This window comes from Aspergillus candidus, assembly GCF_002847045.1.
Source record: "Aspergillus candidus strain CBS 102.13 unplaced genomic scaffold BDW47scaffold_14, whole genome shotgun sequence".
In the NCBI taxonomy this organism is placed as follows: Eukaryota; Fungi; Ascomycota; class Eurotiomycetes; order Eurotiales; family Aspergillaceae; genus Aspergillus; species Aspergillus candidus.
The window spans coordinates 334,334-357,946 of NW_020194019.1; the positions used below are offsets into that span (position 1 = coordinate 334,334).

Sequence of the window (23,613 nt, forward strand, 5' to 3'; positions counted from 1 at the left end):
TGCAGTCTTGAGTTTCTTGCTGGTCTTCCGTTATGGTTGCGTGCGGGGGTGCCTCCTGTTTCTTGTGTATGGATACCATCTCCTTTTCGAGCGAACGGATCAAAAAGTGACGACGGACATGACGCCGAGGACGAGCTGGACCGTTGATATCTGGCGATGATTCTCTACGTTGATTCGGTTTCTATTTTCTTTTTCTTTCTTGTTTCCTTCGTCCTTTCTTCACCTTTCCTCCTCTGATCTCTCCTCCCGGACCAGCCGCTCTGCAAGAGTGATAATACACGGGTCTTGCATCACTCCACCCCCTCTCCTCCAACCTTATTCCCCCATTTGTTTCTGTCCTCTTGGTTCGGGAGGTGAACAGGACTGTACGCCAGTGACGTCAGATCAAGCCACCTACCTAGTTAATAACTCTCCGATGGATTGATCTCCTTGGTTTCCCCTCACCGGCCGGTGCCTCCGTAGACTTCCGTACAGGACCGTACGGGTTCCAGACGGTACATGATACACGGTGTGTATGGTACTGCCCATACGGTACGGTAACGCCGTCGATTGCGGCAGTGTCAGGTGACCTCCCGCGGCCAGCCAGGCCGGATCGAGACTAGCGCGGATCCCACCTGAGCTCCTCTCTTTACTTCACCTCTTCCTCTCTCTCTTCCTCTGGACCTCATCTCATCTTCCTCTTCCTCTTCTTCGTCTTCTTCATCTGCTTCCATCTCCTTCTTCCTCCCCCCCTTCCTCTCTCATCCATCATCATTCTTATCTTCACTGTTTTCTCTCTACTCTGTGTGGGACTTGCCGGACTGTCTGGTTCTTTGTAGTTGACCTACTCATCCAGCGTGAGTAGGCAGCCAGGAAGCCATCCGTATACTTCCTATCCCGATCCAGTCAGATCAGATCACCCCATCCCCATCTCATCTCCCATCACATCCTACCCCATCTCATCATGTCGTCTACCGCTCCTCCTCCTACTCCGGTCGGTCCCGCCACCTTGATCTCCGTCAAGGTGCAGCTCCACGAAAACAATCGCCGCTTTAAGATCCCCTTGGGCGATCTGGGTCCCTCGGTGCTGCCCCAGAAGGTATGGATTGTCTCCACTCTCCTTCTTAGCTTCCTCGGAGCTCCATCTTCCTCGTTTTCCCATCCTCTTCGGTGGGACCTTTTTTTTTTTTTACAATACTTCAATTTGAATTTATTGTATTTCTTTGATTCCCTTATTATCTGAAGTCGAAAATTACAGAAATTAGATCATCCCGTCACACCGCTTCCGTACTGACAACCAATAGCTGCAGCAATTGCTTGGCATCCCGGCCGATGACACCGTCATCTTCGAGCGCTACTCGGACAGTGCCGGCTGCCATGTCCATCTGGATCCCAGTAATCCCGCCGTCTACAAACAGCTCTATCGCGCCGCCAAGGCCAAATTGAAGCTGCGCATCAAGGCCACCGTAGCACCCTCAAAGGAAGAGGACGAGGACGTCCCCGAACCCCAGAGCCCGCCTCGATGCAACTACCTCGAGACTGTTCTGGGCTCGCCCGCCGTCAGCTCTCCGGCCAACCCCACCGCTGCCGACTCGGCCTCCCTCGTGCCTGAGCTCCCCGCTTTGGTCTGGGAAGATACCACTCCCCGTTCTTCGGAGTCTCAGCCCCAGCCTCAGGATCAAGCCCAGCCTCAGGCTGAATTCCAACCTCAGGCCGAGTCCCAGCCTCAGGCCCAGTCCCACCAGCGCGCCTTCGTACTGAGCCAGGATAGCCTCGCCGTGCCGATGGTCCGCCACCATTCAGCTGACGCGGGCAATTATTTCATCGACTGCAACGCCTGCGGTCGCTCCATCTCCGATGAGCATTACCACTGCAGCATCTGTTTCGATGGCGACTACGACCTCTGCCCGCCCTGTGTCACGTCCGGCGCCGCCTGTCCCGATGAGGACCATTGGTTGATCCGTCGATTCGTCAAGGATGGCGTTGTCATCAACAGCACCACCGAGACCATCAACTCGCAGAAGTCCGTGCCGGAGATCACCCCGCAAGAGCCTTCTCCCCAGGTGATTTCTTCCTTCCCAGGCGCCATGAACGACCAACCGGCCAAACGCATTTGCAACTCATGCGTCAAAGGTACGTGAAACCCTCCCCCCTATCTGGTGCCCCAGCAAGTTAGCTGACCTGCCGTAGAGCTGGAGGAATCCCATTTCGTCTCCTGTGAGGACTGTGAAGACCATGATCTGTGCATCAATTGTCTTTTGAGAGATGCCCACGGACACCACCCGGCCCATACGTTCACCTTGCTTGGTGATCACCAATTCAGCCTGCGGAACTTGGTGCTGTCCCGGTGCCAACCCGGCCGTCATCGCCAGCACGCCGCCATCTGCGACGGCTGTGAGAAACGCATCGTGGGCGTCCGCCACAAGTGCCTCACGTGCCCCGACTGGGACTACTGCTCCGACTGCCACGCCAACGCCGCGCAGAGCCATGGGGGTCATCGCTTTGTCCCCGTCTACGAGACGCTTGCCGAGCCGCCCGTGTCCCACGAGGTCCACTACGGCATCTTCTGCGATGGCCCGCTGTGCAAGGGCCAGCCGTATGCGAACTACATCGCCGGCGTCCGATACAAGTGCTCCGTGTGCTACGACCTCGATCTGTGCGCCAAGTGTGAGGCCCTGCCGTCCAACTCGCACAACCGCACCCACCCCATGGTCATGCTTAAGACCCCCGTGCGCAACGTCACCGTCAGCACGGTCCACGACAATGCCCCGGGTGCGCTGCCCGCCGCCCCGGCCAGTCGTCCCCAGCAGTCGACGTCGACCCAGGCCCCGACCCCGGCACCGGCACCGGCCCCCGCGGTGGCAGAATCGCCGGTACTGCCGGTCCCGGATGCGATGGACGTAGAGGCCCGAGTCCCGGCGCCGGAGATCACTGAGCCGGAGACTGACTACCAAGCGGTCTTTGTCGCCGACACGGTTTTGGACGGCAGCACGAGGGCGCCCAACCAGGTGTTCCAGCAGGACTGGACCCTGCGCAATCCCGGTCCCCTCGCGTGGCCGGCGGGCACCGACGTCCGCTTCGTCGGGGGCGATTCCATGTTCAACGTCGATCTGGGTCACGCCATGAGTCTGTCGTCGATGTCGGCGGCCATGGAGACCAACAGGCTCACGGCCCCGGTAGCGCCCGGCGAGAGCGCCACGTTCACCGTCACTCTCAAGGCACCCAGCCGGGTGGGTACGGCCATCTCGTACTGGCGACTGAAGCTGCCCAACGGCCTGCCGTTCGGGCATCGCCTGTGGTGTGACATCCAAGTACGCGAGGAGGAACCCGTGGCGATCTCGGCGGACGAGGCGGGCAACGCGGGCAACGCGGACAAGGCGAGCAGCGGCAGCCAGATGATCTTCCCCAAGCTGGAGAAGGAGTCCCCGGAGACGAGCACCCACGCGGAGGCGGAGGCGGCTCCCACAATCCCGTCCCAGCCCTCGGAACGGGACGTGTTGGAGGAGGTGGAGAGCTTGACACTGGATGAAGATACGGAGACGGACCTTCTGACGGACGACGAATACGATATCTTGGATGCCAGCGATCAGGAGTACCTGGATGCTAAATCGGCCAGTGCGTGATCAAGAAGTATCGGATGATCGGTCGAGACAACTATTATGACATTTCTTTTCCTTTTTTTTTTTTTTTTTTTCTATCATGTTCGGTTTTGTCGCGCACTAATATTCCTTATTTTGACGACGCCTGCTTTGACATTCGGAACTGCGGGAGTTGGGAAGCGAGGAAGAAATAATTTGTTTCGATATTGGCCAATCTCCCAGTGACCGCAACCCATTCTTGAGTCGGATGGGGAAATTTGGATTGATTTAATTCCGTTCTATCTATCGGGAGATGTAGTGGTAGGGGAGTAACCACCGTAACGCTCGGAGTTATATCGAAGCCATAAAGGATCGAAGCAACAGCGACGATCTCTCCCAAAGCAGTAGCCAGGCTAATATCCAGCCTCGTATGAGACCACCATGGCACTACCAAGGACCAACCAACCCATAAATGAAACCGGAGGTTTAGACATGGACGAATCAATATTCTCGCCCTCTCTCCACTCCTCCCTCCACATCCTCCACTCTGTTCCCCACCACGTCCAACAGGCTGTTGTTACCTCGGTATTTGGACGGGATCTATCATTTATCATCGAAACGGTTGAGCTTCCCCGCACTGTTTGATTTGGTGGGAGAAAAGAATTAATTCTCTTAAATCAGAATCCTCCTCCCTCCCTCCCCCACAGAGAGAGAACGAAAACAAGAGTGAACCCGTCCATCCACTCCTTTCCAAAAAGAGTCCAGTTTACATAAACGAAGAGAGGAAACAAAATGCTCCGTTACATCCTCTCCCTCCTAGTGGCAGCTCTCGCGGCCCTCCTCTACACGCCCGTCTCCCGCAATGCCACCGTGCTAGGCTTCTCGCGAGGGCCGCTGACCAGCCCCGTCAGAGCCCAAGGCGAGGGGTTCTACCGCATCGAGGACACAATGCAGTGCGAGGACCTGCACTACCATGAACCCTCGGGCAAGATCTTCGCCGCGTGCGAAGACTCTATTCTCCCGCGTTTCGAGTGGTTCCCTCCTCTCGGGACGCTGGAGGGGAATGCGCAGACGAAGGGGTCGATTCATTTGATCGATCCGAAGGTATCCTTCTCTCCCATCTTTACTACCTACCTACCTACCTAGTAAATGTGATTCGTAACTGACAGTGGATGGGACAGACCATGAAGTCCACTCGCCTCGAATTCGAAAACTTCCCCGGCCCCTTCATCACCCACGGCTTCGACATCGTCGCCGACCCTTCCGATCCCAACGCAGTCTACATTCTCGCCGTGAACCACCTCCCCAACCCGGCCTACGCGCCCGAGTCCGACCTTCCCAAAGCCCGCTCCCAGATCGAGATCTTCCACCACGTGCTGGGCAGCTCGACTGCGCGGTTCGTGCGCTCCGTGCGTCACCCTCTCATCACCACGCCCAACGATGTCTACGCCGTCGCTCCAGACAGCTTCTACGTCACGAACGACCACTCCCACCGCGAGGGCCTACTCCGTCATGTTGAGGATTTCGTGCCCTATCTCGGGTGGAGCAGTACCGTGCATGTCCAGCTGGGTGGTCTTGCTTCTTCGGCGGAAGCCGAAGACGAAGTCACCGCGCACACGGCACTCACAGGACTGAAGAACAATAATGGTCTGGGCCATGGCGCTTCCCCTGATGAGATCCTCGTTACCAGCGCCATCGGCGGCGAGTTGTACCGCGCAAGCGCCTCGTCCAACCACACTATCACCGTCGAAGAGACCATCCCTGTCGATAGCACGATCGATAACCCCAGCTACTATAAGGATCCGAAGGGTGTCCCCGGCAACGATGCCAGCGGCTATGTGCTGGCTGGATTGCGCCGTGCTGTGGATCTGCCTAGCACTGTGCATGATCCGGAGGGTAAGGAGAGCGTGATTGTGTGGCTGGTGCGCCGGAACGAGTCGGCCGACGCCTGGGAACAGCGTGTGTTGTTTGAGGACGACGGGACGAACATCCGCTCGGCTAGTGCGGCAGTGCTGGTTCCTGCTGATTCGGGGAAGAAGGCGTGGCTGTTTGTGTCTGGGTTTGTTTCGGAGAGTGTGGTTGCTGTTGAGGTTGATCTGTGATTGATTACTATTATTGGTTATGGACATTAACTATCAACGCAAACGCCGTCGATACTAGTCCGTCCTTTTGATTCCTTTTTCCCTCCTTTCCATTCCACTTCCTTCCTGGAACAAGAAAAACACCACCCTCAACCCTAAGTGGCAATCTAAGCAGCAACCTGCAAAGCCTTCACAACCTCCTCCGTAGAAAAAACATCCGCAAACTCGCCCTTCAAACTCGCCACCGAAACAGCATGCACAGTCTCCGCATCAAAACCCCCCTTCGCCCACGTAGCAGTCGCATCAGCAACAAGCACGATCCTCCCCGGATCATCCGGCCCCCGGCTAACAACCCCCAAATTAGCCGCCATCCGCACAGTAGTCGACACACAATGATCAGTCGTCAACCCCGCAAACACAAGCTGCCGGATGCCATTCTCCCGCACATGGTCCGCAAGCTCCGTGCCAATGAACCCCGAGCTCACGGACTTCCACGTCACCAGCTCGGAGCCGTCCGTGGCCGGGGCGGCGAAGTCCAGCGGGTGGATGCCTTCGCCTGGGTGGGCCGGGTGCAGCGGGGATTCTTCGTCTGTGTGCGACGAGTGGAAGACGTGAATGATCTCCAGGGGCGTGCTGGAGGAGCGCCGCTTTGCGGCGCGGAAGGCAGAGAGCAGGGCTTGCAGGTTGTTCTCGTAGGAGGGGTTGGACCGGGCGCTGCCCCAGTAGGTGGGGTGCGTGAAGGCCGCTTGGTTGTCGATGAGGATGAGGGCTGTGGGGATGCTGAAGTCGAGAGACATGTTGATTGCTGGGTGAATGATTTGTTGGATAACTGTTTAGTTTGGAGTGGATCACTGGATTGAATGGTGGAGATGTATGAGATAGATGGATGAAGATGAGGGGAATGGATGATCGACGGTGGACGTCGATCATGTACGTCATGTATTACGTGCTGACTCAGCTGTGCACTGTTCATGGTTGCATTAAATTTGCATTAAGTTTGCCTTAATGTTTGCCCTGTGCTGCCTTATCATACAGGCATCAAAGTCATTTCTCACTTTGGCTTCATCTCCATCCTATCTTCATCTTCTCCAGCTTTCATCTCTTCTCCACCACCATCCATTAACCATGTTGTCTTCTTCCCTCACTCGCCGCGCCCCTCCGGCGATCTCCTTCATCGCTAGTACCCCCCTCTACCGACCATATTCCTCCCACTCCTCTCCCAAATCCCACGCTCGCCCTCCATCCTCCGCGCAGCCCACCTCCTCAACAGTCCCCTCCACCTCATCAATCGCATCCCACCCCCTCCCAGACGATGTCAACCCGCCTCCCTCAACCCGCCCCGCAGACCTCACCCTCCCCTCCCCCCTCGATCCCTCCGCCCCAGCAGCCGACAAAGCCAAACGCCTCATCACCCTCGGCCGCGCATACCTGTCCTTCTACAAAACAGGCCTCAAAAACGTCTACCACAACTACCGCGCCTCCATCCCCATCCGCCAATCCCTCAACCTCCCCCCCTACCTCCCCACCTCTCCCTCCGCCCTCTCTCTCTCAAAATCCACCAAATACCCCCCCAGCCGCGCAAACTTCCAACTCGTCCACCGCGCCGCCTACGACGTCCGCCGCATGATCCCCTTCTCCATAATGCTCATCATCTGCGGCGAAATGACCCCGCTCGTCGTCCTCGCCCTCGGCAACGCAGTCACCCCCTTCACATGTCGTATCCCGACCCAGATCGCGAAATCCCGCCGTCTCCGCGCCGTCCGCAAATCAGCCGCCTTGCGCGCCCACCGCGCCGCCACCACCGGCTCCGTCTCAACCCTCCCCCCGGGCTCAGACCCCGAGCTACACATCCTCCAAGCGGAATTCACCAATCTCGCCTGGATCGCGTCCGCTTCGGCCTCTGAGATCCTCCGCGCGTGTGCCGCCCTCGGCCTCGCGAGATCGCATACGCTCCCTGAGCCGATCGTTTCCCTCCTGCGCTACCGCGCGCGTCTGTCCAGCCATGCGGAGTACATCGCGCGCGATGATGCCTTGATCCGTGAGGGAGGCGGCGTGGCTGCTCTTGAGGCCGCGGAGGTGTCTATCGCTGTTGACGAGCGCGGTGGTGTGGATGTTGCTGGGGATTTGTCGGGTTGGGAGGCGGAGCGTGCTGAACGGAGGTGGTTGCAGAAGTGGTTGCGTCAGGAATAGATTTTTTTTTTTCTTTTTTTCTTCTCGTTTTTTTATTAAAAGGGGGTGGAGGTTGATGTGCTGTACTATAATGGACTGCAGTTGTGGGTATTATAAATTGAATACATAGTATAGATAGTAGATAGATGAAGACAGAAAGACAGACAGATCGATAGAATCAATCAATCAATTTTGGATCGGCGCTCCGCCCCATAGGCCTGTTTGTTGAGCTTGACTGTACATAGATAAAAGCCAGAAAGGAAAGACCAGAGGAATGTCGTCATTCTGTCTTCGCGGTGCCGTTGGACAGAGCGTTTCGACATGGCAGATTAGTTCTATCTACATAGAATTGAAAAAGAAACACTAAATACTACTATTATGCCAACATCGTCATCCTCATCCACTAATTACCATAAACCTAATCCATCAAGTGCAAGTCAATTACACGCAGAATTACGAAACCCTCTCCGAAGCCTGCCCAATCCGCACCTGCTTCGCCCACCGCAATCCACAACTATTACATAGATCGCGATTCCCGCTCGGTCCGCGCCGCCACTCGGGCGTGCGGCGCGTGCGGCAAGTGACGCAGCTCTTCTCCACCGGGACGGTGCTCTGTCGACGCTTGCGCTTCTTTCGCCGTGCGAGCAGTCGGTGGACTTCCTCTGATAGGGTCTGGTTATGCTGGGCTAGGGCGCGGAGCTCGAACTGCCAGTGGGAGCCGCGGGTTGGGTGGAGTTCGCGGAAGAGTGGTTGGGGTGGTTGCCCCCAGGTCGTGAACATGGACTGGTTGTCTGACGGATATTGCTGTGGATCGTGTCGAGAAACTTCCAGGGGTGCATCGCCCTGGGTCGTGGTGGAGGTGCTCGGATCTCCCGCCGCCGTCGTCGGGAAGTGGATCTGGGCGACCAGGAACGACGGTCGCCCACCAGCAGGGACATCCCCCGGGAAGAGCGTGGTCCGTGCTGCCAGAAGGTGCCCTTTCTGGTGACGAATACGGTGTCCCAGGCGCGCCTCCTGCCCACGGTAGCACGTGTCCAGCGCCTGCCGCGTCTCCTGCGGCGCGTCGACTAGATCCAAGAGACTCTTTCCCACCAGGTCGTCTGGCACGCGACCTAGCACGGGCCGGACCTTGGATGAGGCGAAGAGGATGATGCCCGACGCGGAGAGTTTGATCCAGATGTCCGTCTCTGCCAGGGCACCCCCACCGAGCTTCACGACCTGCTCCAGGTGGTAGACCGGTCGGACGCGGCCCACCAGTACCATGAACTGCCGTCGGCCCTGCCCGATATGCCAGGCTCCGCGGCTCTCGAACCACACGTACCCGCTGTCCTTCTTCCGGATCCGGTAGGCGACGCAGATGGGGTCTGTCGTGGTCTGGGCCCATAGCTCGCGACTGACCGGGCCGATGTCACTGGGGTGACACAGCATCGACAGGGTCTTGCCGACTAGCTCGACCGGTTCGTAGGCCAGACACCGGCGGCACGAGGGGGAGAGATAGAGGAGCTCGCTCTCGAAGGACATGACGTGAATCACGTCGTCCGCGTTTTCGACGAGGATCCGGTCCAGGTAGCCGCGGTAGTCCGGGCCGTGGGTGTCCAGGCTACGCAAGATCGTCGACACCTGCTCGGGGCCAAACTGCGTCATCAAGTCCGGGTGCGCCTGATACAGCACCGCCGGCGGAACCACGTAGGGAGGCAACTGGTTACGCTGGTAATTGATCATGTACGAGCCATCTGCAGCCCGCGGTTAGATCGGTCCGTGGGGGGGAGGTAGCCACCAGGAGGAAAGCACGTACTGGGATTCCGTCGGGTGACCGCATCGGGCTTCTCGACCAGATCAACCTGGAAGCCGACGTAGAACCGGTAGTCGTCGGAGTGCAAGCAGATCGGGATCATGGTGACCAGGTTCATGAAGGGCTGGCCCCCTTTCCGGTAGTTGATGATCGATACCTGGATCTCGGTCCGCTCGTCGATGGTCGTGCGCAGCTGGAAGGCCGTGTGCGGGTCGACGAATTTGCGCTCCATGCCTCGCCGGACGACGCCGCCGGGGCTCTGCAGGAACCGGCAGTTCTGGCCCACGATCTCCGCTTCCGTATAGCCGGTCAGACGCTCAAAGGCTTCCGAGACGTACACGATGGGGTGATCCTCTGCCAGAATATCGCAGAGCACGAAGGCGCACGACAAGTCGACCGCCCCAATGTCGACCTTGGGATCCGGCCGTGAAACAACTTCGGCCTGGTCAGCGGGTTAGCGCGCGTTTGGAGTGGAGGAGGGAAGAGAACCACCTACGAGGACCCCCATGATGTCAAAGCCAGTATGGGAGTAGATGTTGGCATAGGGGGTGGCCTCCTCGCTGGCGGTCGGTTTTGCACGCGACGGCAAGGACCCTTGGCAGACAGCGTCAGTCTGGCTCCACTTTACGAGAGGTGGCATACAGGGCATCCCTGGGATGGAATTCACCCACCCTTCACTGGCGACGAGCGCTTCGGTCGAATCAGTCGGTGGGACGTGGCGGCGCCCGCAGCCCGGCGCACCGGAGGTCTCGACGGGCCGCTGCGGGTGGCCTCCCGTGAGGCTGCATACTGAGGGAAGACGGCCGGACCCGGAGTCAACCCTTGTGGCATGGGGTAGGACACGTCCTCCCAATTTGGAGGCGCCCAGGCGAGATCCCGAGGTGCCAAACCCGGCTGCATCTGCCAGGGCTCGTAGGCGGGCGCAAAGGCATGATTCGCGTCCAAGGCCATGGGCCTGGAGGCGGCATGCCCCGCCATTGTGGCGGTCAACAGGCGATCATCGAACCCGGGCTCGTAGGCTGACGTTCCTGTCGACTGCAGGGGGTTGTACATAGACGTGGTGAGCATTTCTGGCCTCGCGAACTGGAAGGCATAGTCCTCCGGGCCGACATAGGGAGAGGCGAAGGGAACATGATGCTCATTGGATGACGGATCAGATATGGGTGTGGAATAAAAATCGGGGTTGAATTCATCCTCGAAGCCTTCCATCCCGTGATGGGCCATTTCAGGCTGTGCCAATCGATCTCACGCGATGGGTTTATTCTGGCATGGAGGCAGAAACTCTCTCCACAGGGATTAGGCTGGGTTGGGTTCAGAAATTATCGAGAATTAAATCTCCGACATCAAGTGGTGATGTTCCTCGACCACATTGCTTGTTAGGAGAGGGAGAAAATGGAAGGCCACAGCGCCGCAGTGAACAGTTGACAGTGGACACGAGTGTGGGAAGTGAAGGTGGGTAACAAAAGTTGGCACTGCCAATGAAACTAGGCGGGTGGACATTTCCCAACGTATGTGGATATGTCAAGTGGGGGAACAAGGGGATTGTGATGCATCGATTGATGGGAGAGTAGACGATTGGAGTGGAGTCGTCGAAGGATGTCGGATAGGATGGTTGGAGTGGAGGTGGAGTCGGGAGTAGAAGATGAAGAAGAAGAGAAGATAGGCAGCGTTCACGTGATCCTTCGATATGGACTCTGCATCTCTGGTCGAATCTCTTTCTCTCACCAGTCCAGAACCAAAGAATGCGATCTCAAACCGATCGGAATCCCGATAGAGACCCCCGGACCACTGCGGTTCGAGAACACGAGTCATGTCAATCCCTCTCTCCACTCCCAGGGGGTTTGGTGGATCCATTTCCGCATGCTTGTTTCCTCCCCTTTCTTCTCTCTACAATTGACAGAATTGTTCCGACCACAAAGAATAAAAAACGATAGGGAATCAAAGGGAAGAAAAAGAAAAGGATGCGGCAGCCATGATCTCCACCATCCGTTTTTCCCGACGCCACCTCCTGATCTAATCGCGTCTCGAATATCTCCGCCGATCATCTTATCATCCTTGTTCGTTCGAGCCCCTTAAGACGGCCCCTCAACACGCGACGACATGGCCAACAGTTCGGACAAGATCTCCATTACTATCTGTGGAGATGGAGGATGCGGTAGGACTGTTCTTTATTGAGTCTTACCTAGAAGTGCCTTCTGATCGATTGCCGTCCAGGAAAATCATCCATCACCCTGCGTTTGGTGCGCAGCCAATGGATTCATGAGTACGGAGTATTCCCCCCCAGTCCCGACTAATCATCAGCGCTGACGAATATGATGGATGGGCAACAGATATGACCCGACCATCGGTATTGATCCGACCCCTGGAGAACCCCCGATGTTTAATTATTGATTCCCGTAGAGGACTCGTACTCGGTCACCCGGACGATCGACGGCCTCCCGTACTTCCTATCCATCACCGACACCGCCGGCCAAGAAGAATACCGCGGGTTATGGACGACATCGACGTTGAAATCGGACGCCTTCCTCCTCGTCTACGATATCACCAACCCAGACAGCCTGGGGGCACTGGACTATTTCATGGAGCTCATCGACATGGAGGCCGACCAGCGGGAGGAGGACAACGAACGGCTCCTCCGCGAGCTGGGGCCCAGCGCGCAGGGAGTCGATGTGGGGATGCCGCCGCCGGTCAAGATCGTGGCGGGGAACAAGTGCGACCTGAAGCAGGGGCGGGCGGTGGGCGCGCGCGACGGACTGGAGTACGCGCGACGACACGGGTGCGGGTTCATGGAGACGAGTGCGCGGGAGATGGTGAATATCGAGGAAACCTTTGCCCGTACGTTTTCGATCCCGCGATGCGGTGTCTCACCTTGTCTCTAACTGCGTATTGTTTCAGACTTGGTCCGTCGGGTTGTGGAGGCCCGTCGGGTCCATTATCAGCAGACGACTCCACCACCCGTAAAGGAAGAAGCATCGGGTATGCCAAGCCTGAGCGCCTCACCACAGCCGGAGACCGCAACGAGCAAACCCCGAGGGCGTCGGTCGATATCCGTGTGTCTGTGTGGGGCGTGGAGGGGACGAACACAAGCCGGGGGGGGCAAGGACGGGCCGAAAGGGAGGTTCTGGAGGGGCTGGAGAGGGTCGCGTCGATGATCCGGTAGGGCCATGCTTGTCTTTTATATAATATACCCAATCTACCGTGCTATGATACATATGTATATATGTATACTCTTGAGACCGACATCCAAAGGTAGACTGTATTTCGGGGCTGTACGGGGTTGGCTTTTACGCGATCCGATGTACTTTTCCGGCGTTCACCGTTCTCGAGCTGAGATCCGGGAAGCTATCCATGAATAGGGCAAGTCCAGAAGCAACGCGATGAAGCAATCCTGACGTGGAAAGCGATCATCAAACCGGGATATCGAACCATCTAGTGGCTAGTGGTTCCGTCCAAGCTTTCAGGAACGGCCGTCACGCAGATAAGCTTGTGGACAAGTCAGTCGGATTCAGGGTCCGCGTCGTCATGAGACGATCGAGCCCTGGTTGGTGATCTCAAAAGGCTGGCGGGCTTTTTCAACCCTCTTGGTCTGAGAGAGGGGAAGAGGGGGAAACTGTGGGAAGATTTGGGTGATGCGTATGGTTGTCATGTGAGTAGATTTGACTAATGGCCTGGTATGACCAGAACCATGAGAGAGAGCATCCGCGGAGAAACGATGGGTCATGGATGAAGTGCCCATTAATCATATGGTGCCAGAAGTCCAGTATAGGATGGTTTTTATGTATAGTTGACCTGAACCAGACTTGAGCTATACTATCAGGTGAGGAACTGACTTGTACCTCGGTACCTAACCTAGCTATGTTAGTTGTCATCCTTGGGTAAAGGATCAAACTCCAGATCACTGATGAATCGGCATTGACAGGCCGAGTGGAGAGTAGTTCTCTCGAGGATCGAACTACCTTAGTTGGGTAGTTGACTAGACTACTGTAGTTAGTAGGAGTGAAGACCAAAAAGTTAGTCAGGAGGAAACCAAAGGGACTAAAAAGACCAAAAAAGACCAAAAAAGACTAGACCCTCCGGTCCGCCAAGACTCTTTTCTCTTTTCCATCCGGCACAATCATGCCGAGACGGAGGTCCCCAAGTGCCGGATTCCGTTCTGTTTTTTTTTTTTATGCAGGCATACGGATGCCTTATCCACCGATCCTTATTCATCTTTACATTGGAGTAATTCTTGAAACTTCGTTGTCGATTACTAGGCTATGATGTAGTTGTATCTATCGTGTGGATGAAGCAGAGTCAGGAGTCAAGTCCCTGGATCTACTGTTGAATATACTCGGTTGGATATACTCAGTTGGATATACTCAGTTTGGATATACTCGGTTGGATATACTCAGTTGGATATACTCAGCTGGATAAGGAGGTACTCCCTCGGATCTAGTTACTCGGATATATGGACTGCTACATTGGGAAATATAAGTCTAGGAGTACGGAGGAGGTACGAGGTAACAAGGATGGAAAATGCTCGGGGGTGAGGTTGGCGCCGAGTTCCGTGTATTCAGCATGTAACTCCATTCCCTCCTCTCTACATGCAGACATGGTCTCTCAATATCTATATCGATTGAGATGATAGGAATAGATTATGAGAACAGGATGAACTGATCCATAGGTTGAGCAGATCATGTGTATGATTCTAAAGTATGTAGAACGTTATGTATAAAACTCCTGACAGGATACATTTCCGATGTGTATCCAGTATACAACGTAATAATACCGTCGCCGAGCAAGAAATCTTCATGATTATCAATCTGAGTCATTTAACGGCCATACTAATAATTCTACTGATATTATAATGATATAATAATTTAATATCCTATTAGAAAGATCAACTACATAACCAGCCATTCCTCCATCTCCATCTCTTCCATGATCTCTGCTCAGATTTACCGTTCCTCCTACCAATTCCACTGCAACCTCCCCAGTGGTTACTCCTCGATTACATAACCACCATCTATATCCTGATCATCGATCGACTGACGTATGATTGATCGACATCCTCGTTTTTATAGACTTCCAGACAATCAGGGCAGTCCAGGACAGTCCCTCAACAAGAAATCAAAGATCCGGAAATCAAATCAACTGGGAACGAAAAGGAAACCGACCACAGGACCATCAAGAACGTGAAAGAACGACCAGTTGGAAGATCCGAAGGCTAAAAGAAATCAATCTTAAAAATAAAAAAATAAAATAAAAAGAGAAAAGTATTCCCCCAAGAAAAAAGAAAAGAAAAGAAAAAAAAAAAAAGAAAAAGAAAAGAACCAGGTCTGGAACAAAGTGGTGACTGATCGATGCGCTTGATTGACCTCATTCCATTCCTTGGTTCTCCATCTACACTTTCCTTTTCTACTCCTCTTGATTCTCCTATACTATACCTCGCCCTGGATCTTTCCCTTCCGTCCTCCTCCTCTTCCTCCTTCTTCTTCTTCTCCCCACCCTTACGCGCGCCATGTCCCCCTTGAAGGCTCGCCAGTCTTCGCCCACCTCGGATCATTCCAATTCAGATGGCAATATCCGCAAAAGGGTCTGCAAGGCCTGTGATCGCTGTCGATTGAAGAAATCCAAGGTATGGCGCCTTGGGTATCAACATCACCCCTCTCATCCACTGACACTTCATAGTGTGACGGCACCAACCCTTGCAGTCGATGTCGAGCCGACAATGCCATTTGCGTTTTTGGAGAGAGGAAGAAAGCACACGATAAGGTGTATCCCAAGGGGTGAGCATCTCCCTATATCTGGATATATGTATACTAGATACTGACCCTACAGTTATGTGGAAATGCTCGAACAACAACAGCAATGGCTGGTCCGCGGCCTCCAAGAACTCTATCGCCGGGCCTGTCGAGGGGAAGGCTGGCCGGGAGAACCGCTGAGATGTGAACCCAACGGACATCCCCTCACCCACGACCTCCTCACCCGACTCCGCGCCCTAGACTGCGGCAAAGGGGAGCGCTTCGAAGAGAACACCGAGATCATGCAGCGCGAGTGCCTCCAACAGCACGGCAGCATGCAACGGCAGGTCTCGTCCGCCAGCAGCCCCGACAGTGCCCAGTCCCCCGAGATCCCCCCGCGCTTTGACGACCCATTCGCACGACCTCATATGCCCCCGACACCCCCGACCTTTAGCCCGTCGCGGGCCCCGAGGATCAAGACCGAACCACGTTTAGCCCCCCACCCTCCGAGCGGCAGCAACAATATCTCTTCCCCCTCCTCGGGCAATCCCCGGCAACAGCAACCGCAACAACAACAGCAGCAGCCGCCGCCGCCGCCGCCGCCGCAGCAGCAGCCGCAGCACCCATTAAATCCCTCTCCGTTTGGTGGGCCGATGACGATGCCGGGGGTGGTCAACCCGCTCGCTTTACAAACATGGCCCCCCGGGCTGGGTTCGTTGGACGAAATGGATATGATGGGGACGGCGGATTACGCGAATTTCACGTTTGATGATCCGATGTCGTCGCCGATATTCGGTCGATCGGCGGGGATGCCTTGCACCTACCTGGATGGCAGCGACGAGGTCATCAATCAATACCTCAACCCGCGGGAAGTGACTTCCTAAGGACTACCCTATCTTTCTTTACTTGCTAGATTCAAACGATGCGGGCCATTGGGGGGAGGTAATTGGGGCAATGGGATTAATGGAGTATGACGGCGTTGCAACCATCTGGCGTTGGGTAATATTTTTAATATCAGGTTACTTTGGTTCTTTGATTACACCGTGGAATTTCTTCTGTGGAGGGTACACTATCATCTCCTCATGTCCTCACTGCGATGTCAGGGTGACGTTGGTTGATACAACGGGTGACTGTGACTAATCAGGTGGAAGACGTCATCATTAGCTCGACTCTTAACAGATCAATCATTATAATGATAATCATCATGATTATAATTTGTATAGTGACCATCAATAATCAATTCACGATCTATTGTAAAACATAAAATTCACTCAAGAGAAATGAAACAGGAAGAAAAACCTCAGATCCACAGTCCGACCCACTGTTCCTTATTCTATCAGATAATATTGATTTTGCCTGAACCGGCTGGAAAACTCTCCGATGCCGAGATGCCGAGTCGTTTTCGGCGTTTGTTCGGGATTGACTTCGCTTCAGGTGGTCTGATTTACTGATTTACTTGCTCGAGTCTATGCTACGATGATGCCGATTCTAGACTGCTCTCCTCCCTCCTCGACACTTGGATACCAGTCACGCCAGACTGCCTCAGGCACATCACGGACCTCCCCCGCCTCTATCCAGACAATTCCCCCCCGGTCAATCTCCACGATGAAACACCTCCACATCTCGATTTCTCCGTCCTCCACGGACAATTCAGCCTGTGCTCTGTCCTATCCAGATGATCAATTAGCCTAAACCACCCACTTACCCTCCCGGATTGCGGGGTCTTAAAGCTCCTTTCCTCCCCCCTCCACCTTTCTCCCCACCTCCCCTCAATCCTCTCTCCTCTCTCCTCTCTCCTACAGACTACAGATTCCCATCCATCATGGACCCCAACGCTGTCAAATTCACCAACCTCGGTGCCATCATCCAGGAATTGCACGTCGACGGACAGAATCTCGTCCTCGGTTTCGCCAATAAGGACCTCTATCCCCCCCACAACGCCCCCTGGTTCGGTGCCACCATTGGTCGCGTCGCCAACCGCATCAAGAACGGCGTCATCCAGAACCTCAACGGTCGCAGCTACGAGCTCGAAACCAACGACGCCCCCAACGCCCTCCACGGCGGCAGTCGCGGCTGGGGCCGTCGCGACTTCGAAGGCCCCACCTGGGTGCGCCGCCACGGCCACGACGCCCTCCTCTACACCTATCGGTCCCCGCACCTCGAAGCCGGATTCCCCGGCACCGTCGACCTCAAGGTCTTCTACACCCGCAGCGAAGAGACCGTCGAGGGCGCCACCCGCGCTGTCCTCACCATCGAGTACGAGGCCGAGCTCGTCGACGACGGCAACGACGACGGCTGCACCGAGACCGTCGTCAACCTGACGAACCACAGCTACTTCAACCTCTCCGGCGCCGCCACCGTCGCCGGCACCACCGCCCGCCTCGTCACCCCGGACTACCTGCCCCTCGACAAGACCGGCATCCCCACCGGCACCATCGAGCCCTTCCCCCGCAGCGTCACCGACCCCTTCCCCATCGGGCCCGACCACCCCGCCTTCGACGACGTCTTCATCATGGACAAGGACGTGGGCGCCATCCCGCTGGACACGCGGTCTCGGCCTTTGCGCCTCCTGGCTGAGTTCGAGCATCCGGACTCGCACATCCACCTGCAGGTGCACAGCACCGAGCCCGCCTTCCAGTTCTACACCGGTGCCGGCACCGATGTCCCCGCCGTGGACGGCCACCCGGCCCGGGGAGCATTCTCTGGCTTCTGCGTTGAACCCAGTCGGTTCGTGAACGCTATCAACGAGCCGGAGTGGCGGGGGATGGTCACGCTCCGGAAGGGGGAGACTTATGGCAGTACCATCGTGTACAAGGCGTGGCGGGCCTGATCTCATCGAGATAATCAAAGGACTTACTTAGATAGTAGCTTATGACATCTATGATCGAACCAAAACCTACATATGTCAGTTTGAAAGAACTTGATAAAATAATCGAACGTAGTCTATACTATCAGAATCAACCTAGTTCTACTTAAAGATCGTAATGCCATAGATCCAAGGGGGACTAGCCCCTCCTTCACGATAAACGATAGCGACAATATCACGTGTCTCCCCGGATACCCCCGCGTGGGGCATCCCCGATCTCGATCTCATTCCTCATCCTTCATTCCTCTTCATTCTTCATTCCTCTTCATTCTTCATTCCTCTTCATTCTTCATTCCTCTACCCCTCTACCCCTCTTCCCCTCAAATAGTTAAAAACATCATGGCTTCGTCCCACGGAGACCTCCGCCACCTCCTCCCCCCAACCTACAAACGCCTCATCACCAACTGGCTCGAAGAGGACTGTCCCAGTTTCGACTATGGCGGGTTCGTCGTGGGGGACTCGGATAGTGAGGCGCGGTTATTGGGGAAGTCGGAGGTATTTTTTTCTACTCTTTCCTCTATATATCCATAGGGATGTGACGTGGCTAAAGGATGTATCTAGGGCATCGTAGCGGGGATTCCCTTTTTCGATGAGGTATTCTCGCAGCTTGGTTGCACGTAAGTTCTTCCCTTTTATCTTTCAAAAGAGATATACACACGGAGGAGAGAGAGAGAGAGAGAGAGAGAGAGAGAGAGCAACGAAACTAATATTAAAAATAAAAAAAAAAGAGTCGAATGGCACATCTCCGAAGGCCACCCCCTCCCCCCAACCTCAACCTCATCCCCAACAACATGCGCCACCGTCCGCGGCCCCATCCGCAAAATCCTCCTCGGCGAGCGCGTCGCCCTCAACATCCTCGCCCGCTGCTCCGGCATAGCCACCAAGTCCTCCACCCTGGTCTCCGCGCTCCGCGCCCACGGCTGGACCGGCACCCTAGCAGGAACCCGCAAGACAACCCCCGGGTTCCGCGTCGTCGAGAAATACGGCATCCTCGTTGGCGGGGCGGATCCCCACCGCCATGATCTCAGCTCGATGACGATGCTGAAGGATAATCACGTCTGGGCGTGTGCCAACAATGCTTCCTCTGGTGCCTCAACCACCGGTTCTAAAGACGGCGACGAATCCGCTATCGCAGCAGCTATCCCCCAAGCAGTCCAGGCCGCCAAATCCGTCGGCGGCTTCTCCACAAAGGTCGAAGTCGAGTGTCGGAGCATCGACGAAGCGAACGCTGCGATCGGCGCCGGCGCGGACGTCATCATGCTGGATAACTTTACCCCGGAGGGCGTCCGCGACGCTGCGCGCCTGTTGAAGGAGAGGTGGCGCCAGTCGTCTGGTCTTTCGCGGTCATTCCTGATTGAAGTTAGTGGGGGGTTGAATGAGAATAATGCGGCGGCGTATGCCTGTCCGGATGTGGATATCTTGTCGACGAGTTCTATTCACCAGGGGACGGGGATTGTGGATTTTTCGCTGAAGGTTTCGTTGAGGTGATTTCTTTTTTTTCTTTTTCTTCTATTTTTTTTTTTTTTTTGAAGGGGGAGAGCATGACGTTTATATTGAATGAGGGGATTAAGAGGTATGTGTGTATACGTGATGATGAGTGTAGAGTGTCGTTTCTATCAACCAGATGCATAGTACCTTGTGGCCTGCTGTATGTACTAGAGTGGTTCACCTGAAGATGAACATACATCACATAGGTATGTACGTATCCATTACAACTCATTCATGGACACTACAGTCCTAGAAGAATAAAAAAGAGAAGAAGAAGCCCAAAAAGAGTTGGCAATAGGCAAAGCAAGCAAGCCATGAAACCCAAGGGTATATATAGATACAAGTATCCATCCATCCATCAATCAATCAATCCTCACGCCAGACCCATCCATCCATCCAGAGAACATTAAGTATCCCGAGAAATAAACAAAACCAAAAGAGAAGATAACAGAAGAGAATACAAGAGAAGAGACACCGCTATTCTTCAAAACGCCCCTATTGTTGTGTTTAAACCTCAATATCAACATAGATCCCCTCCCCCTCGCTCGAGCTAGGCTCGTCGTCACGATGACGTCCCACATTAGAGGTGGTGTTGGGAGGTCCCTGTATGCGCCCCATTTTGTCCTCTGGCCCCTCGTTGGATATCTCCTTGCGCAGACGCTGTCGCTCCAGCTGTGCCCGGAGACGCTGGTTCTCGGCGTCTCGCTCTTCGAGTCGCTTCCGCGCGCCGTTGCGGTCGAGGAGTCGTGCTTCGCGCTCTGCTTTTAGCCGTTTCTCCAGCTCGTGTAGTCGCTGCACCCATTTCTCGTTGTTCCCGGTTTCGCCTGGGACTGGGCCCGAGCGAGCGCGTGTGCCGTGCACCATGGATCCTGGGCCCTCTGCTAGGGTTGTTGTGGATGAGACGTGCGATGGTTGTGGGATTCCTGAGGTGGAACTGCGGACGAGACCCCGGTCTGGACGCGGCCCGTCTGTCTCGGTGGGTCGCTCTGCCATGGACTGATGCCGTACTAGAGGGACTCGCTCGGCGCTGCCTCCCGATTCAAGGCCAGTGCGCGGTGACCCCGTCGTGGCAGCTACAGCGGCCGCGGTGGCCGGTCCCCGGCTCCGGGAGTGCGACTGCACGAGGTTGAGCTCCGCCTTCAGTAACCGGTTCTCTCCCCGCAGCTTGGAGATCTCTGGGGAGATGCCGGACTGGTTCCACGCGTGGTGCTGGGCGCGCATGTTCAGCATCGACTCCTCCAGGCGGTCTAGCTTCTTGATCCGGAGGCTGTATGAGTGCTCCACGGTCTGGTATTGTTTCGTCAGGTCCCGCTCGACGCCTTTGATGCGGTTCTTGAATCCAGAGATGACGTTCTCCACCATCTTGACCGCCAGCAGCAGATTGCGCCGGAAGCCGGGCCAGAAGAGAATGTTACCAATGACTTCCTGACTAGGAAGGTTGCCGTTGATCAGACTGTTCGAGTGCGTCCAGTCGGGCCCGCACATGGCCGAGAGCCGCTTCCACAGGTCCAGAAGCATCGTGTTCCTTTCATTCAGCTGGTCCCGGAACTGCTGCTCCAGCCCAGTGAACCGCTTGCGGTCCTGGCTGCGGGCGCTCTCGAGCTCTGAGATGCGGGAGTTGTTCTGCGTGATGGTCCGGGAGGCGTGCTGATGAGACTTGAGCGCCTGTTCAAAGGACTGCTTATCGGCCCGTCGCCCATGCCGTTCGCGCTCCAGCAGCTCGGCCAGCTTCTGGGACTCCAGCCCGTGGCTTTCGAGAAGCGCATCCCGGTTGCGTAGCACGGACTCTTTCTCGCCCAACTTGGAGCGGATACTTTCCAGCTCCAAGGCGGTCGACTCGAGTTCCTTCTGCAGTTTCATAATGTTGGAGATCAAGCCGGATCGACTGCCGGTTAGGTCGCCCAGCGTCTCGCGAAGGTTATTTTCCAGGTCCATAAGTCGGTCCCTCCACGTGGCCGTTTCGATCTCCTGGGCGGACAGGCTCTTCCGAAGCTTCCGCACCTCCTCCTTGGCCGCAGTAGATTCACGGTTCAATTCGTTGACAATGCGCTGCACCTCTTGTTTCTCCTTGCTTCCAACCACCTCCCGCTGGTGCCGTTCCTCGGCAAGGCGATCCTCCAGCTCCCGGGTCTTGTCCTTCTCACTTCGCAGGGCGACCTGGTATGTCTTGAGTTCGGACTCGAGATCGCCGATCTTGATCTTGTCACCGTCTTGCTCTTCCCGAAGGAAAGCAATCTCATTTTGGCTCGACTCGATCTGCACGGTCAGTCGCTGGACCTTGGTGTTCGCCTCGTAGAGATCCTTCTCCAGCGACTCCATCTCCCTGTTACTATCCTCCAGTTCCTGTTGCACCGCGTGGTATCGGTGGAGGTTATTCTGGGCATCCTCTTCGAGCCGGAGAATGCCTTCGCTGGCAGCGCGCATTTCCGCTTGCAAGGCTTGGAGGTTCTCGTCCTGGTTTCTGAGTTCCTCTTCCAGTCGCTGACAGTCTTCGACCTTTTGATCCAACTCCTCGCCGATTGCATCCAACTCGTCCTGCGCTTCGGCTCGCAGGTCCTGGAACGCTGCATCACGTTCCTCTGCCATTTGCAACGCCTGGTCGCGCTCCTGCTGTAAACCCTGGATCTCTTCGTTGGCATGGTCCACATCTTCCTGGTATTGATTGTCAAGGCTCTCGTAAGCTTTCATATAATCGTCCAGCTGCGTGCGGACATCTTGGTTTTCCAATTTCAGATTGGAGACCTGATCACGCAGCTGGCCGTTCCGCATCTCGAGATCCTCGCGATCGGCGTCGTCGTTTGCCGTTGGGCCCGTCCCGTCGCTGTCACGGGAAGACGGTCGCCCGTGGGCGCGGGACGCCGAACGGTCGAAGATGCTATCGTCAGCGATCGACCGAGTTCCATCGCGGCGCTGGCCCAGTTTCATCTCTTCGATTTCTTGGTAGAGGCGTTCCTTCTCCCGGTTGCGGGACGTCAGCATGGACGTCTGGGCGCTGACCTCCTTTCTCAATTCCGCATTCTCCTGTTTCAGAAGCTCCAGCTCCATGACCAGCGTACTGCTGGAGGAACTACCGGTGGTCGTATGGCGGTAAATCTCCTTGTCGGACATGCCCGAAAACGAGTTCAACGAACCCACCCGGTCACGCGGTCCTGTCCGTGCCGGGACCACGGCGTAGCTCATTTCGCTTCTCAGGCGAAGGGCTTCATCGCGCAGTCTCTTGTTCTCCTCCTCGGCCTGTTCACGGGCTGCCGCTTCCGCATCCAGCATGTCCTTCCACATGTCCTGTCGGGCGAAACGTCAGCACAGAACCATGACACAATGTCAGATCGACTCACCCTCTCCTCTCTCGCTCCCGCGTCTGAGCTCATGGGTCGTCCATCACTCAGAGATTTCACAATCTCGGCCAACCGCCGTTTCTCGGTCTCCCGGGCGAGGCTCTCATATCGGAGTCTTTCGATTTCGAGCTCATACGTCTCTACCCTCTCCCGGAGGTAGAGCATCTCTTCGTCCTGGGCCGGATCGCGCTCGTCCTCGTCGGAGGCACCGCCCTCGGGGTCATGGTTGACCATGGAGACCTTGTCCGACTGCTGATCCTTGAGTTGTTTTTCCAAGTCGCGAATCTTCCTCTTCAGGCTTTGCGAGTCTTTCTGCAGCTTCAACTTGTCGGACTTCAATTCGACATTCTCCGAGATCATCTCCTTGATGCCCTCTTCGGACCGGCGATTCAGCGCCTCATTGAGGAAGTGGATCCGCATCTTCAGATCGAAGTTCTCCTTCGAAAGCCGATCGATGGTACTACTCTGCTCTTTCAAGGTCATCGTGCGGCCGCTTTTGGCAAAGGCCGGTGTAGCTCCCGCGCGTTTGTCCGGAGACGATCCACGGCCTCCAAAGTCCTCCCGGAACTGTTTGACAAACGTACTGGGAACCTGAACGTCTT

At 55.8% G+C, this 23,613-nt stretch overlaps 12 protein-coding genes across 12 annotated transcripts; 8 read left to right on the top strand and 4 right to left on the bottom strand.

Moving 5' to 3' along the window:
* Positions 1–943: 943 nt before the first annotated feature.
* On the top strand, positions 944–5,659 carry BDW47DRAFT_116690 (ZZ type zinc finger domain protein; the record flags this gene model as incomplete). Its single annotated transcript, XM_024814973.1, has 6 exons — positions 944–1,078; positions 1,284–1,538; positions 1,656–2,112; positions 2,170–3,594; positions 4,342–4,661; positions 4,739–5,659. 6 exons carry the CDS (start codon positions 944–946, stop codon positions 5,657–5,659), a joined length of 3,513 nt encoding a protein of 1,170 aa, XP_024673365.1.
* Positions 5,660–5,732: 73 nt separating this feature from the next.
* On the bottom strand, positions 5,733–6,513 carry BDW47DRAFT_15260 (putative isochorismatase family hydrolase). Its single transcript, XM_024818326.1, has one exon. The coding sequence runs from the start codon at positions 6,433–6,435 to the stop codon at positions 5,806–5,808; it is 630 nt and encodes a 209-aa protein (XP_024673366.1). The 5' UTR covers positions 6,436–6,513; the 3' UTR covers positions 5,733–5,805.
* Positions 6,514–6,777: 264 nt separating this feature from the next.
* BDW47DRAFT_103516 (uncharacterized protein) lies at positions 6,778–7,256 on the bottom strand. The gene has a single exon (XM_024812089.1). It carries the CDS (start codon positions 7,045–7,047, stop codon positions 6,829–6,831), a length of 219 nt encoding a protein of 72 aa, XP_024673367.1. The 5' UTR covers positions 7,048–7,256; the 3' UTR covers positions 6,778–6,828.
* On the top strand, positions 6,778–7,926 carry BDW47DRAFT_103517 (uncharacterized protein). Its single transcript, XM_024812090.1, has one exon. It carries the CDS (start codon positions 7,262–7,264, stop codon positions 7,826–7,828), a length of 567 nt encoding a protein of 188 aa, XP_024673368.1. The 5' UTR covers positions 6,778–7,261; the 3' UTR covers positions 7,829–7,926.
* Positions 7,927–8,067: 141 nt separating this feature from the next.
* lreA (GATA transcription factor LreA) lies at positions 8,068–10,292 on the bottom strand. The gene is made up of 2 exons (XM_024812091.1): positions 9,603–10,292; positions 8,068–9,540 (listed from the first exon to the last, which is right to left on the bottom strand). Exons 1-2 carry the CDS (start codon positions 9,829–9,831, stop codon positions 8,261–8,263), a joined length of 1,509 nt encoding a protein of 502 aa, XP_024673369.1. The 5' UTR covers positions 9,832–10,292; the 3' UTR covers positions 8,068–8,260.
* Positions 10,084–11,009, bottom strand: BDW47DRAFT_15282 (uncharacterized protein). The gene has a single exon (XM_024818328.1). The coding sequence runs from the start codon at positions 10,821–10,823 to the stop codon at positions 10,263–10,265; it is 561 nt and encodes a 186-aa protein (XP_024673370.1). The 5' UTR covers positions 10,824–11,009; the 3' UTR covers positions 10,084–10,262.
* On the top strand, positions 11,010–11,823 carry BDW47DRAFT_15283 (uncharacterized protein). The gene has a single exon (XM_024818329.1). The coding sequence runs from the start codon at positions 11,196–11,198 to the stop codon at positions 11,673–11,675; it is 480 nt and encodes a 159-aa protein (XP_024673371.1). The 5' UTR covers positions 11,010–11,195; the 3' UTR covers positions 11,676–11,823.
* On the top strand, positions 11,577–13,140 carry BDW47DRAFT_15271 (putative RAS small monomeric GTPase). Its single transcript, XM_024818327.1, has 5 exons — positions 11,577–11,754; positions 11,814–11,862; positions 11,930–11,946; positions 12,000–12,434; positions 12,495–13,140. Exons 1-5 carry the CDS (start codon positions 11,700–11,702, stop codon positions 12,749–12,751), a joined length of 813 nt encoding a protein of 270 aa, XP_024673372.1. The 5' UTR covers positions 11,577–11,699; the 3' UTR covers positions 12,752–13,140.
* A 1,323-nt stretch (positions 13,141–14,463) lies between these two features.
* Positions 14,464–16,540, top strand: BDW47DRAFT_103526 (Zn(II)2Cys6 transcription factor domain-containing protein). Its single transcript, XM_024812092.1, has 3 exons — positions 14,464–15,216; positions 15,270–15,367; positions 15,420–16,540. Exons 1-3 carry the CDS (start codon positions 15,100–15,102, stop codon positions 16,204–16,206), a joined length of 1,002 nt encoding a protein of 333 aa, XP_024673373.1. The 5' UTR covers positions 14,464–15,099; the 3' UTR covers positions 16,207–16,540.
* On the top strand, positions 16,184–16,544 carry BDW47DRAFT_15338 (uncharacterized protein). The gene has a single exon (XM_024818330.1). The coding sequence runs from the start codon at positions 16,277–16,279 to the stop codon at positions 16,460–16,462; it is 186 nt and encodes a 61-aa protein (XP_024673374.1). The 5' UTR covers positions 16,184–16,276; the 3' UTR covers positions 16,463–16,544.
* A 600-nt stretch (positions 16,545–17,144) lies between these two features.
* Positions 17,145–18,152, top strand: BDW47DRAFT_116697 (aldose epimerase family protein; the record flags this gene model as incomplete). Its single annotated transcript, XM_024814974.1, has 1 exon — positions 17,145–18,152. One exon carries the CDS (start codon positions 17,145–17,147, stop codon positions 18,150–18,152), a length of 1,008 nt encoding a protein of 335 aa, XP_024673375.1.
* A 323-nt stretch (positions 18,153–18,475) lies between these two features.
* On the top strand, positions 18,476–19,700 carry BDW47DRAFT_103529 (nicotinate-nucleotide diphosphorylase (carboxylating)). Its single transcript, XM_024812093.1, has 3 exons — positions 18,476–18,683; positions 18,750–18,805; positions 18,917–19,700. Exons 1-3 carry the CDS (start codon positions 18,528–18,530, stop codon positions 19,674–19,676), a joined length of 972 nt encoding a protein of 323 aa, XP_024673376.1. The 5' UTR covers positions 18,476–18,527; the 3' UTR covers positions 19,677–19,700.
* Positions 19,701–23,613: the final 3,913 nt, after the last annotated feature.